The 14,752-nt window shown below is 38.0% G+C and overlaps 1 protein-coding gene across 2 annotated transcripts in view; it reads left to right on the top strand.

Annotated features, from left to right (window-relative positions):
* LOC129755136 (uncharacterized) overlaps window positions 1–14,752 on the top strand; it is an 824,173-nt gene that overhangs the window by 476,686 nt on the left and 332,735 nt on the right. For both annotated transcript variants that reach the window (XM_055751488.1, XM_055751489.1), the window contains exon 8: window positions 5,219–5,526. In XM_055751488.1, the coding sequence (XP_055607463.1) occupies window positions 5,219–5,526 (308 nt within the window). The remainder of the gene's footprint in view (window positions 1–5,218; window positions 5,527–14,752) is intronic.

Raw genomic sequence — 14,752 nt, 5'->3', positions numbered from 1 at the left:
AAATCATGAGCAGACTCAAATTGTTGGGCTAATTTTTGAGCCTTTTCTGAATTAGTTAAAAGAAGTTTATCCCCATCTTTCAAAGTAGGAATTGGCTTCTGGGGCTTTTTCAAAATTTTAGTTAATTTCCAAAATGGCTTTGAGTAGGGTTTTATATCCTCTACTGCTTTAGCAAAATTTTCATTACGAATGAAATTTAAACGACGTTTGATCTCTTTTTGAAGGTCGCAATAAATTAATTTCAAATAAGGATCTCTAGTTCGTTGAAATTGGCGTCGACGAATGTTTTTCAGTCGTATCAAAAACTGAAGATCATCATCGATCAAAGGTTGATTGAATTTATGTTTAACTTTAGGTATTGAAGCGACTTTAGCATTGACTATTGCAGTTGTCAAATTTTCTACAGCCAAATCAATATCTTCTATTGAATTCAGTGGAACGTTTACATCTAAATTACGTTCAATAAAATTCATATATCGCTCCCAGTTAGCCTTTTGAAAGTTAAAAGTTGATTTTAAAGGGTTTTCAATGGGACTTTGGGATAAAGAAAATGTTACTGGAAGGTGGTCTGAATCGAGGTCCGCATGAGTAACTAATTGACTACAATGCTCGCCTAAATCCGTTAGAACCAAATCAATTGTGGAGGGATTTCTAATTGAAGAAAAACAAGTATGCCCATTAGGATATTCAACAGTATAATATCCAGCAGAGCAGTCATTAAACAAAATATTCCCATTTGAATTTGATGAAATATTATTCCAAGATCGGTGTTTTGCATTAAAGTCACCAATAATAAAAAATTTAGATTTATTTCTGGTGAGTTTTTGTAAATCTCCCTTCAAAAAATTTTTCTGTTCACCGCTACATTGAAAAGGCAAATATGCGGCAACAATTATAATTTTCCCCATAGAAGTTTCTAATTCAATTCCAATTGTTTCTAAGACTTTTGTATTGAAAGAAGGAAGAAGTCTAAATTTGAGACGACTATTGATGACAATAGCTACACCCCCACCTTGTCGATCAAGTCGATCATTTCGTAAAATTTTAAAGAAAGCATTGCTTTTCAAGTTATTGTCTGGCTTTAAAAAAGTTTCAGTGATGGCAGCAAAATGTATGTTTTGAGTTTTCAAAAATAAAAAGAATTCATCTTGGTTAGCCAGCAAAGATCTAGCGTTCCAATTCATAATATTTAAACATCTATTTGGATCCATGAGGGAATCGCAAAGTCATAATAATTTTGTTAGCATAATTAAAAGAAGTTTGGAAAGCTTCAAACATTGAATTTGCTTTCAACATAAGTTGCATCATTTCCATTAAATTTTGATGCAAAAATTTTAATTTTTCCTCAGTAATCTCACCCAAATCAACAAAATTGTTAGGATCAGAAAATGAAGGAGAAGAAAAAGTATTTGAATTTCGGGGATTTTCCCAAGCCTTCGCGTGAACGTTGAGACTTGGTTTTTTCCCATTTTTATTAGTTAAACCTGAAGAGGGCAACCCATTTTCAACCACCTCTGAGAACGATAAACAACGAGTTTGTGGCGCAGAATCAGCCCAGGTAACATTAAATTCACTTCGGGTATTACCCAGCCGTGATTCTAATGTAGGCCGAGGCTGACTGCGAACAGGCAGGTTGTTTGCCGGTCTGACGTGTGAAGACGAAAAAGAGGATGGAGGAGAAGAAACTTTTCTGGAAACTTTGGGATTTTTCCTAGAAGCAACAATTTTTGCCCTAACGGGACATTCTAGAGAATTCGAGGAATGATTACCTGCGCAATTCGCACACTTAAAAAATTCTGTTTTTGGCTTATCACCACCAAAAAGGCATTTAGATTTTTCATGATCGAATGAGCCGCAAAACATGCATCTGGCATTCATTCTACAATTTTTAGTGCCATGACAAAAAGCTTGACAACGACGGCATTGCGTAATATTTTGTAAAAAATTGGTAGTAGATTTACGAAAAGGTTCAAATTTTACTCGACAATGAAACATAAGACGAGCCTTTTCCAAAATTTGCAAATTATTGACCTGATCCTTTTTAAAATGGATCAAATAAAGCTCAGGAGCAAAACCAACACTACTGGTATTATTCGTGTTGGTTCTTTTCCTCATTTGAATTACTTGAATTGGAGAAAAACCTAACAAAGAATTTAATTCAGCTGTGATCTCATCCGGTGTCTGATCGCCGGTGAGACCACGAAGTACAACTTTAAATGGACGATCACTTCTAGCGTCGTAAGTAAAAAATTGATGTTTTTTATTATTCAAATAATTTAAATTTTTTTGAAAATCATTAAAAGATTCCGCCAATATACGAGCAGTTCCCCTTCGACCGATCTGAAAAGAAATCTTCACATCCTTAACGGAAGTGACGATTTCTTTTCGAAAGGCATTGAAGTCAGGAATCGTGACCGTTATTGGTGGAATCTTTTCGTTTTTAAGAGTATAAGAAGAAGAAGGTTTCTTAGTACTCTTATCAGAATTAAATATGAATATTTCCTCATCACCGATGTTATGAAGGACATCGAATGAATTGGAAATTTCAACTTTTTTGGGCGATGGACCTGAATTAGTTTCGGCAATTCGCTTTCTACCAGCCCTTGACCCAGCCGATGACTTCCCCATGCTGGAAAGAAAAGAGAAAATATGAATAAAAGAAAATGAAAATAATTTTAGCACTGAAAAGTGCTGATTGAAAAACAGGTAAGGAAAAAAAATAAATAATTTAAAATGTTCCTGCAGGTACACAGCAACGATACGATGCTCCGGCGTACGTGTTGACGGCTCAACGGTACAGATGGAAGTGGGACAGTACTTTGTTACTTTGTTGTTTTACAAAGCCACTGATCGGGGTGATGTCCCCATCAAGTTCAAATTCGTTTTTGACAATAACTTTGCAGAAAAGTGCTTGATCTGGCAAGATATTTGGAACTGCGGACGAAAAACCCCGTTTTTTTTGTGAAAAAACAAGACCATGGACTCCGAAATGTACAAGGAGGAGTGCCTGAAAAATGTTTTTTTCCTTACATTAGATCTTACAAAGGACCAGTAAAGTTTTCGCTAGATTTGGCTAGCTGCCACTACAGCGAAGAGGTACTGAAGTGGTATCGGGCCAACTGGTGGATTTTTTCGAAAAGGACGTCAACCCACCACACTGCCCTCAATTCCGCCCTTACGAAAAATTTTTAGGCAATTGTAAAGGTCAGCGAATAGGGTGTCCAAACTATGATGAGTGGTACTCGATGAAAAGTTCTAAATTCCATCAAAACAACATCGGAATAATTTTTTTATTGTTTTTCCTTAAAAGTGCAGTAAAAACCCTACAATTTGAGTACAAAACATTTTTATTTCGTTTACATAGCTCCGAGATAGACCCTTTTTAACGCGTCCAGATTTGTAGTGATCCATACTTTATTTCAAAAAAAATTCCAGCGGTTGAATCCTATAATATGTCTGCTCGTGGCCAGGTCCCTAACATATTAAAGTACGTATTTGCTGATTGTTTTGTAAAAAGTATACTGATTTGGCAAGATTCTGCTCCTGTGGAAAAAACAATTTTCAAAATGATAACTTTGGTTTTCGCTGTTTTTAAAAGCCAAAATTCGATCTATACTATCCGATTATACTTCAAGTTCAATCACATGATGGTTGTTTAACTTCGTTATTGTTGAACTTAAGTGGTCATGTAGAGTAGTCATGCAATACCTCGCTAGGCACCCAGCAGTGGTGTCAATTAAATTAAATGTTTATCACTGGAAAAAGACATATCCCTGTTAAACGGCTAATCACTTTTTTGCCTTATAAAACACGAAGTTACGGTCTCCGACAAAGTTGTTCAGCGGAAAGTTTCCTTTGGAGAATTTATAAATTGGAACAAAACCCATTTCAGGCTTGGTTCCACAGAAGAAACAAAAATGATGATGATTTTTCAGTACAAGATATTCAATTTTCCCATACAAACCTCAAATTTACTCATGTAAACGTTACTTAAAAATTCTGCAAAAATCATGGATGAGTTTTTAACCAAAACAAAGCTTTCTAGACTCCAGGGTTTGAAAATTCAAAAATGACCCAAATCGACTCAGTCTAGTCTAAGCAGACATTCCATTAAAAACGCTTATAAGTTGCTCAAAAATAATCAATATAATCATATCATCTTTAGTACAGTACACTTTTCAGTGCTTTTTTTTCGGCACATAGATTTGCAAAATAAGCATTTGATTTTTGTAGCCTCTTTTATGAGTGTAGTTAGAAAACCTCATTCATGAAAAGCCTAACTTCATTCACTTATTTCATAAGTCTCTCCATTGGTCTGATTTTTGTAATACGAAACACTTGCACCACTTGAGGTTCACAAATTTCGAAGATTATATATCACTTAAATCACTTAGTTATGAAACATAAGATTTAACTTTTTCAGATCAAAATTGGGAGCACACAAAAAAAAAATCTCAGCCTCCTACGGCTTTCCGAAACATAGCTCTGTCTTTGGACCACCCTAAAGATCGATATAACATTTTTATTGCTTTTGCGGCTTTTGTTACATAACACATTCGTTTCCGAATTTTGATCCAAAATTAACGAAACGTATCAGGCTGTTTCAATAACTGGATTTACTCCAACAAATAACGATGACAATATCCTGAATAAAATCATTAGCACGGTTGTCTGACAAGCCGAAACGAATAAGCTTCATTCCACCCTTTTGACGGGGGTGCTCCGGAAATTAATTATCGAACACTGGAACTGTGGTTACAAACAGTAAATGTTTTCTTAGATTTCCAACTTGAACCTTACACCATCAGGCAAACCATAAGAGCCGTTGGGTGTTGTCGAGAGACGGAGAAATGGAACATTATTAATCATGACACCGTATCATTTCGCAGCTAGCTACCGGAAAGAGACCTTCGGGCGAGGTGTCAACAGTGGAGAAAATTACTCGGCTTGATTGTGCTAAAAATGAATCGAAAGCTGCTCTGAAGCGTGTCAAACCGGCAAGCAAAAATATTTACCGAGCAGAAAATGGGAAATTCAGTGAACTACCTCATCGGAAGTAGTTCAGATCTTTCCGCCCACGTCATGCCCTTGATGATAGAACATTTCCTAGTTAAAAGAAGCATATTTTTATTTTCGATCATCCAGGTCGAAACCATTAGCTACTGGTGACGACTCACGTTTCGGTCTTTTTCCATCTCTTTCAATTTTTTCCCCACAGCATCTTCAAGTTTTCTGCGCCCGAGGTGCAGATGTCGGAACATCTGTTGCATGCATCGGTGCTCTCGATGGTGGAGTTCGATGACGATATCTTCGCGGCCGGAAATTGCTTCGATTGGAATCAGCACCCGGCCAAGAAGGGGTTGTTCTGCCCTTTCGCCTACCGATTGCCGCCCCCGGATCAGGGAGCCTCCCTAGCGAAGGATCTGGCTGCCGAGTACCACTATCTGGGCAATACTTCGGAGTGGTTTTTTCTGGCCCGCAAGAATGCCGAGAAGGTGATTGCCCGAAACGAGCAGTACATTAAATGTAAGTATTTTTGAGTTGTTAAATGGTGCAATGATATTTTATGCTCTCGAAGATCCGATGGGTTCAACGAAATGATACAAAAAATGACATGTCAAATAAAGAAAACGTTTATTCAGTCCAGCATTTGTTGAAAAGCGTCTTGTTAAGCGAACAAAAGTTCACTGTCTTCTTCTGGAATTAACCATTTTATGTTATGTTGTTAGTAGTCTGCTTCATTTTAACGGAAAGGTAAATTCACTTACAAAAGTAGATGTAAATCGAGTTGGTCTAAAGTAGTTTTTTACCAAAATATCAACTACTCGATAAAAACGGCACCCCTTGAGTTTAGCTTCGTACAAACATTTCTAACTTGCAAAATAACTTCTCAAAAATAAATCTACAGAAATATTATGGCCCGGAGATGTCCAGCAAGGTTCGACTTGTTTGTGTCTGTGTGTTCAAGTGTGTTTTCTGAATGAAATAATTTCCTATCGAAAGTCGCTTTATTATTTGTTCGCTTTAGCGATAACAGCGCCATCTGTTGATAAGCACTTCTAGTATCTCGAGTAACATTCGAATATGACTCATTTGTGCGAAAAGTGCGCTCAAACCTTTGAAGGCGATTTCGTTCAATGCGAAGGTTTATGTCCTACAATGGTTTGTACGAGATTTGCGGGCTTATCGCAAATAATGATTGATGGAAAAGCAAACAATCATATTTTGATCTGGATTTGTACGTGTTGCAAAAACATGCTGTCAAATGCTATGATATTCGTTACTGCGGTCAATGACGACATCGTTGATTCGTTCAAAACTGCATTGAAAAACGAAATTCAGGACAGCATTCTAAAACTGATTCTCAGTGAGATCCGCACTGGTTTGAAAGATTATCCGACTCCGAAAGCTTCTCCCCGCTCCAAACAACTAAACGTTCCTACGTTTAGTGCCAAACGACGACGCTTCGACGAAAACCGTAGTTCCACTCCCCGTCGCCCACCTCCTCCTCGTCTGTGTGCTCAAGGGACTAACTCTGAGCATACTGACATCTCATCGCAAATTTCCGAGCCCGTCGTGCCTACGTTTTCGCTTTATCTAGCAGGAATACATCCCAGAGTTTCAGATGATAGATCCTGGACATGATTCGAAATCATCTCGGTAACGAAAATATCAAAATGGTAAAACTCGTACCTAGGGGTAGAGACATTAACACGCTCTCTTTCGTCTCTTTCAAAGTGGACATAAACGTCAGAATTATTATTAAGTATTAAGAAGTAAAGCACTGGCCACCGAGACCTGGCCTGTTGGCATTCGCTTCAGGGAATTCACTGGAAATGGATCCAATGAGGTTTTTTGGGTTCCGACACAGCAATTATTGACCCTGGGTACAACAGCTCAAACAACACCGTACATAACCCCAACTCAATAGCCCCAGTGTTAGTTGAATGTTCGCCCCTTAACCCCGCTTCTGATGAAAGATTGACAAATACTTCATCACCGAACCAAATTTCTCGCCGTTTGATTTCTCTGTACTACCAAAACGCTTGCGGTATGCGTACCAAGACTACAGCTTTTTACAACGCGCTCTCAGCAAGTGACTACGACTGCATACTGATCACTGAAACCTGGTTGAATAATAATATTCTGAATAGCGAACTAGCCTCAAACTACTCCATTTATCGTTGTGACCGCAGTTCAGCCACGAGCACGGCTCGATGAGGAGGAGGTATGTTGATTGCCGTAAAAAATGGACTCAGTGCAATCCATCTGGTCTTTGAAAACTGCGAACATCTTGAACAAACCGCTGTGAAAGTCAACATGCATCGGCCGGACTACCCTATATTTGTGTTGCATCTATCTACGACCAAATAGCTGCCTCCGAAACTATGAGTCACATTTTAATGCCGTTCAAGAGATTATCAGTAAAGCATCTGTCAGAGATTTCGTTATTTCTGTGGGTGATTATAATCTGCCACACCTCCACTGAACATATGATCTCGACACTCATAGCTACCTACCGACAAACCCCTCAACCGAAATTGAAATCGCTCTATCGGAAACGCTACTCTCCACTAGGTTACATCAGCTTTGCGGCGTACCGAATAACAATGTACGGTTTTTAGACCTTGCCTTCTCAAACGATCCCGTCAAAGTAAACATGATTGAATTTCCCACCCCTATAGTTCCGGTGGACCGCCATCACAAGCCGTATATTTTCTGCATCGACGTTGACTTTGACGTTGGACCTTCTGAAGAGCCTGTTGGTGAACTCGATTTTGATTTTAGAAACTGTAATTTCGAGCTAGTTGCAGCTGCTCTCGACTCAATCAATTGGGAATGTCTTGATTTGGCTTCAAACGTGGAATCCGCTGTCGAATTGTTCTACTTGAAACTATACACAGTTTTGAAACGTCCCCCGCCATACATTCATATCTAAGAAACACGAACGGTGGAATTCTGATCTTCGTCGTTTACGTCACCAGCTTCGAAATGCACGCAAATGTTACAATCGAATTCGCTCTGAAGACAGTAAACATCATTTTAGACGCTTAGAAAAGGAATTTAAAAGTTTAAACGAGCTGCTTCACCGTCAACATGTTTCGCATCTTCAAGAAAACATGAAAAATGACCCCTCATCATTTTGGACACATCTCAAAAATAAAAAACAAAACGTCGCAGACCCCGTTGATGTAAGCTTCCGCGGTGTCACCTTCCCAGCTTGACCGAATCAGCAAATATGTTTGCTGAATTCTTCCAAAGCGTTTACTCACCACCTAGTAATGGCACAGACAACAGCTACCTCGCATCGCTCGAGTCTTACGACATAAACTTGCCCTTGCCGTGCTTTTCCGTTCAGGATATCTACGAGAAGCTCACCGCAGTGAACCCAACGAAAGCATCTGGTCCTGACGGCATTCCTCCTGTGGTTCTGAAACATTGTGCCGCATCTGTAGCTGCCCCGATTTGCAGTATTTTAAATCGATCGCTCAACGAAAGGACGTTTTCCAGTGCTTGGAAGGTTGCAGCAATTTCTCCGATTTATAAATCAGGCAATGCTCATCACGTCGAAAACTACCGCCCAATCTCAATCCTGAATTCTATTTCAAAAATTTTCGAAGTTTTAATGCACGAGCGATTGTATGCTGCCATAAAACCTCTTATCTCAGAGTCTCAGCATGGATTCGTAAAGAAACGGTCTACGGTGACAAATCTGATGTGTTACGTTAGTTTCCTGAGTAATAGTCTGGAGAAAGGTTGTCAAGTGGATTCAGTCTATATTGACTTTGCAAAAGCGTTCGACCGTGTCCCGTACAGAATTCTCCTTGCAAAGATGGATCGCCTAGGTTTTCCAGCTTGGTCACTTGATAGGATTGCCTAGCCGATAGGATATCTATTGCACCGACGGCTTTCAATTAGGAATTCACGATCACGAACTTTCGACACCCCATCTGGAGCACCGCAGGGAAGTCACTTTGGACCCCTTCTGTTCATAGTTAGTTTTCGTGAATGACCTATGTAATACTTTTCAATCCGACACTCTGCTTTATGCTGATGACTTGAAGCTGTTCAGAAGAATTAGCAGTTCCGTTGACTGTCTGGCCTTACAAAACGACATCAGCAGATTAGAAGACTGGTGCTGCTTAAATGGAATGACGGCAAACGCCAAAAATGCAAGATAGTCAACTTCACTCGTGCACGTAACACAGTCAACTTCGAATATCAACTCTCGGGTTCAACATTGGAGAACGTCAAATCCATTCTCGACCTGGTAGTGAAAATTGACAACAAACTAACATTTGCTGTACACATCGCGCTCACTTCTGCGAAGGGTATTGCTGCATTAGGATTCTTGCGTCGTAGCACGAAAGACTTCGACGACGTCTATGCACTGAAAGCAGTGTACTGCTCTTCGGTTCGTAGCATTATGGAATACGCCGCTCAGGTATGGGCTCCTACTCAGAGTACACACTGCTACCGACTTGAACGTGTCCAGCGAAGCTTCGTTAGGTACGCTCTCCGGCGACTTCCTTGGAACGAACCACTTCGACTTCCGCCGTACGAGCAAAGGTGTGCTCTGATAAGCATTGCTTCTCTCTAAAAGCGTCGTACCGAGCTAAAGCAAACATTTATTTTTGATGTCTTAACTAATCGTGTTGACTCTGCTTACGTATTGGAACGCGTCAACCTTTGCATATCAACGAGGACACTACGACAACGTCAGTTCCTCTGGATACCTTTTCACCGTACTGCATATGGCCGAAATCATCCCATAGATAAATGTTGTGAACGTTTCAACTCAGTGTACCATCTTTTTAATTTCGATATGTGTAAACGTAGATTTCAATTAGGATTAAGTAGTATTTCTTAGTTTTAAGTTAGTCTGTATGGTATTCCAACCAAAGATGAACTAAATTTTAAAAAAAAAAGTTTAACATACACATGGGCACATTTAAAACTGCAATTTGACATTTTATTATACCGTGCTCTATTAATCATGGTCCAAATTTTTGTCCCATCGAACAAAAAAATCGGCTTTACATCTACTATTGAAGTATCGCAAAACCGATAAAAGAGTTCATTTATACACTTTTATTCTATCTCTAAATTGTTCTGCATACAATTCGTATCTGTGAAATGATCTTGTAATGGTTCCTTTATTACTTAGGATTTAAAAAAGGGGGGGAAATGACATCCATATTGCATTGTTTGGTCATTCTATGAATTTGTCAAAATAAAACCGCGAAACGACTCAAATGAATCCTACGTGAAAGCTTTTATTCTTTTTTCGACATTTCAGCTCGGGTTATGTGAGATAAAATTGCGGGGGCCAGAAAAAAAAAGTTAAACCATGGCTCGGCTAGAAATCCATTCAAACAAACTGTTCCCGGCGCTGCAAACAACGAATGGCGGAATCCCTCGATGGCCACACAAAGAGAGCTCACCATAGTGGTTTCAACGTCATCCCGGGGAATCTTTTTTATCCCCCCTATCCTGTCACTATTGTGTCGGACCATGATGGCGGATTGTCCATTGTCCAAGGTATAGAAACGCCAAATTCAAACTTGCCAACGAGGCTGAATAAAAAATATAAATGCGAATACATCCGATTGTTAGAATCCCAACATATTTTTTTTCTCCACACTAGTAGGATGTCTTATTCAGCTGAAAACCAAACCGGTTCAAACGTGGCATATGGCGTGGCATAGACCCAGGAGCCGCTGATCCTGTCGGAATTCTGAATGAAAGAGGATACTCCGGTCAGTCGGTTTGTTGAATGGACACTGGACAGGTCCTCCAGGCACGTTCCTTGACTGCTGATGGAGATGTGTAGCGCTCGACTTTGATCAGCGAATTTACAATTTTTTAGCCCCAAGGCTTTGCACCTAAATCGATTTGATAAATAAAATATGCTACCAAGCGCGGTATTGTTGCAAGGTTCTGTTTATTTGCGAGGATTTCACCACTGATGTTATCGAAATGGTTGCGTACAGGTTTCAATTAGATTTTGAAAGGATTTTAGTAGTATATGACTTATTCCACGCGCCTGTCCACAAAAAAAGTCATCTCTGAGTTTTTACTTGCTGACCCGATGTGCTTTGCTACACCTTTCATCAATAAATGAAATTAAAAAAATTAGCTTTAATTTTATTTTAGGCCTTATTTTGAATTATCATTTTGAATAAAATATTATCATAATTCAGAAGCAACAACTTTTAAATGAGTTTCGAATTGCAATATAAAGATGATTTCATGCATATTATTTTCTGAAACTTTATCTCTATATAAACTAGATTTTCCAGATTTGAAATTCTACTCTGTTTTGAAAGACTCAATAATTTAATCTTATTTAATGATGCTTAAATGTATTTTTTTACTGATATTGAATTTAACTCCTCAACCTTTTCAAAATGAGAAGGGCCCACGAGCTACCATAAAAAAATTGTAAGTATCTACTTACGTCATATGCCACCTTTCGTTTAGTTTGGTCGGATTTGTAACTATCAATTTAAAAAAAAAACTATTTTTGTCTACCCCCATCAGTGGCTAATTAATCGAGGAAAACGTTCATTTGAGCTTCGATCTAATTGAAAGTGGATCAGTGGAATCTTGTTTGAATTGAATGATCATCTTTACAATTTACATTTGATAAAATTTCTCAAAGCGTGAACGCCTAATTTGATACAAATTTTGATTTGTACAGTCATATCGTAGAATATTATTCTCTATTCTCTAATGACCGTAAATCTTATCCAAGCCGCTCAAATGTGGGTTATTTTATCACCATCCTGGCGATATCCAGACACTTGATTTCAAAATATCGTATTTGAGGCTTCCAGAAATCGACCATGATTATTTGGTTGAATTGGAGTTTTTTGTTTGATTTTGCGAATAAGGTGAACAAATCCGGGTTTTGTCCAAAAATATCCGGGCGAATCCAGGAAATCTGGCAAGCTTTGCGTAGATCAGCTTAAAAAAGTTGAACTTGCCTTGATTCTGCAGCAAAAATGTCTATTTTCAGCAATACGCAAATTACCGGCGTGTTCCGACACCTAAAAGTTGTCACGCAAATTCTTTAAAAATGTTTTTCCAAATGATGTGACTCTGGAATGGGCTTTAACTCGAAACCGTCGATGAATTTGAATATTTCCTAGAAAAAATTCTAATCATGAATTTTTGGTCATGAACTCTAAAACATCTACATTACAGTTAATTTGACACGAAAGTGAAGTTTCAAATGATCAATTATAAATTTAATATCCTTAAAAAAAATTAAATGAATGTTTGGTAGTCCGAGATATTTGGATTAATATACATGTACTTTATTTAATTATAAAAATTTCATAATTTGGCCTATTTGACATAAAAAATTATTTTCGGTTTACTTAAATTAAAAATGCTGTAAACTATTTCAATCAGAGATCAAATTGGTAAGTTAACAATTTTAAGTTGTTTCAAATATTTGTATTTATTTGTATTTATTTATTTATACATGACGTAAGATAACATCTTTTTAATTGTCACTTTCAGAATTCTCTACTAATTTCATCTGTTCTCATCTGTTCTAGCAACCATTTACTTATTTTCACAAAAAATACAATATTCAATATGTCCTGTTCAAATTGAATCTTTATTTATTATTAAAATGCGTTTTGCAACCTATTTTAAACATTGCTTCCGATGTTTCATGCTTCAAAGAATTTGGCAGATTGTTCCACAACACCACACCTTTAACGCACAAAGTACTGCGCCGTACGCCACTGTTCCATGCACCGGTACTGTTAGGTTTCGTGTCCGCTGTCCTTGTAATCGAGATAGATGCGCATGCAGATATTGCGGTTCACGCCGTCGAATAAGTCTATGACAACGCATTCCGTAGAAATTCCTAAAAGGGCAGCCCAATAGCTGTTTTTGTAGATGACGTACCGATGTAAAGCGATTTAGGTCATACACGAAACGAACACAGCTATTTAGTGTGACTTCAAGTTTAGATTTTTCTTCGTTGCGCATGCCTAGTTGGAAAACATCACCAAAAATGAAGTGAGGCAAAATCAGCGTTTTAAACAATTTCAATTTGGTATTCCGTGGCAAATCTTTGGCTATTCCATTCAAAGTACGAAGGCAAGCATAGATTTTTCCGATTTGTGAAGAAATCAGTTTATCCCACTTAAGATTGTTTTGAAACACGACTCCAAGGTTGTTTGCTGAGTTTACTGGAAAAACAACCTGATTTCCATTGTAGATGTCTGGCAATCCAGTTGTAAATTTGTTCCTTCCAAAAATCAGGACTTTTGTTTTGGTGTGATTGATTCGAAGATAGTTTTGTGCCGCCCAAGTACTCACTTTGTCCAAATCATTATTCACGAAGGTCAGGAGCTCTTCCAAGGATTTCCTAGGAGCGACGAAAATAAGCTGAATATCGTCGGCGAACATTTGCACTTGGGAATACTGCAGAACATCAGGGAGATCATTATTGTACATCGAAAATAGCAGAGGTCCCAGAACAGAACCTTGGGGTACTTCCGATGAGATAAAAGCCGGTTTAGAAATTTGATCACCACTCTTAGAAGTGCAGTTTTTACTCCTTGACCACGTCGGAAATTAGCTTGATTGACAGATAAAAGATGGCATTGCTCAAGGTGTGTAGAAACTTGAGTTTTTACCAATTTTTCCAATACCTTTGATAATCCACACAATATACTAATTGGACGAAGATTTTCTATAGTATTTAAGCGGCTATTCTTCTTCAAGGGTATAACTTTTGCATTCTTCCAGCTTGTAGGGAATTTTGATTAATTAATGGCACAATTCATTATGTGCTCTTAAATGAGAGGAGCGATGATTTTAATAAAGCGTATGGAGACACCATCCATACCTATTGCGTGCGATTTGACATCATATATTGCATTGACCACTTCAAAATCATGAACTTGCCTAAATTCAAAGCTGGGAATTGCACGTTGCTCAAGTCTATCAGGCGTACTACACGGAAAATAATAAAAAGGTAAAATTTACCGAGACAGCAAAGGTGAATGCTCGCAAAAGCCAAAAAGGTAACTTCTACCTATTCGAGGTGAAACTCACCTCACAGCGAGGTAAAATATACCTGAAACGAAGAATGAAAAAAGGTACAATTCACCGAGAAAAAATGTGAATCCAAAAAAGGTAAATTTCACCTCGTAGCGAGGTGAAGTTCACCTGAATTGAGCTGAATCAAAAAGTATAATTCACCTAGAAAGAAGGGTAAATCCAAATAAGGTAAAACTTACCTCGTAGCGAGGTAAAGTTGACCTGGATTGAGCTCAACAAAACGGTACAAATCGTCTCAAAAAAAAGTAACTATTTGACGAATCCGTTTATTGAGGTTAAGCTGTTTTGCCGTTGAGGAACAAGTTCTGCTTCGTGCACAATATGTGAAAATCGGAACAAAATGGTAAGTGTTTTCTTGGATTTCATTTAGTTGTGCTGGTTCTCTTCATAATTGGCGAACAAAGGACTTGCCTCAACAATTTTTAAAGAACAAGGTGATATATTTCAAAAATAAATATTAGGTACCTCCCTATTTATTTCAAATAAATACCAATTTTTTCATGAATTGTGTTTTTTTTAAATTAATTATTATTGAAGAAACCAATCAAACAAACAAGCATTTACCTTTTAAATCAGTGAATGGGAAAACGGTATTATTTACTATTTTGCTAGGTGAATGAGAAAATGGTAAAATCTACCTTTTTGCTAGGTGAATGAAAAA

Source organism: Uranotaenia lowii, chromosome 3 (assembly GCF_029784155.1).
Source record: "Uranotaenia lowii strain MFRU-FL chromosome 3, ASM2978415v1, whole genome shotgun sequence".
Classification (NCBI taxonomy): domain Eukaryota; kingdom Metazoa; phylum Arthropoda; class Insecta; order Diptera; family Culicidae; genus Uranotaenia; species Uranotaenia lowii.
This window is presented reverse-complemented; position numbering and strand designations above follow the sequence as displayed.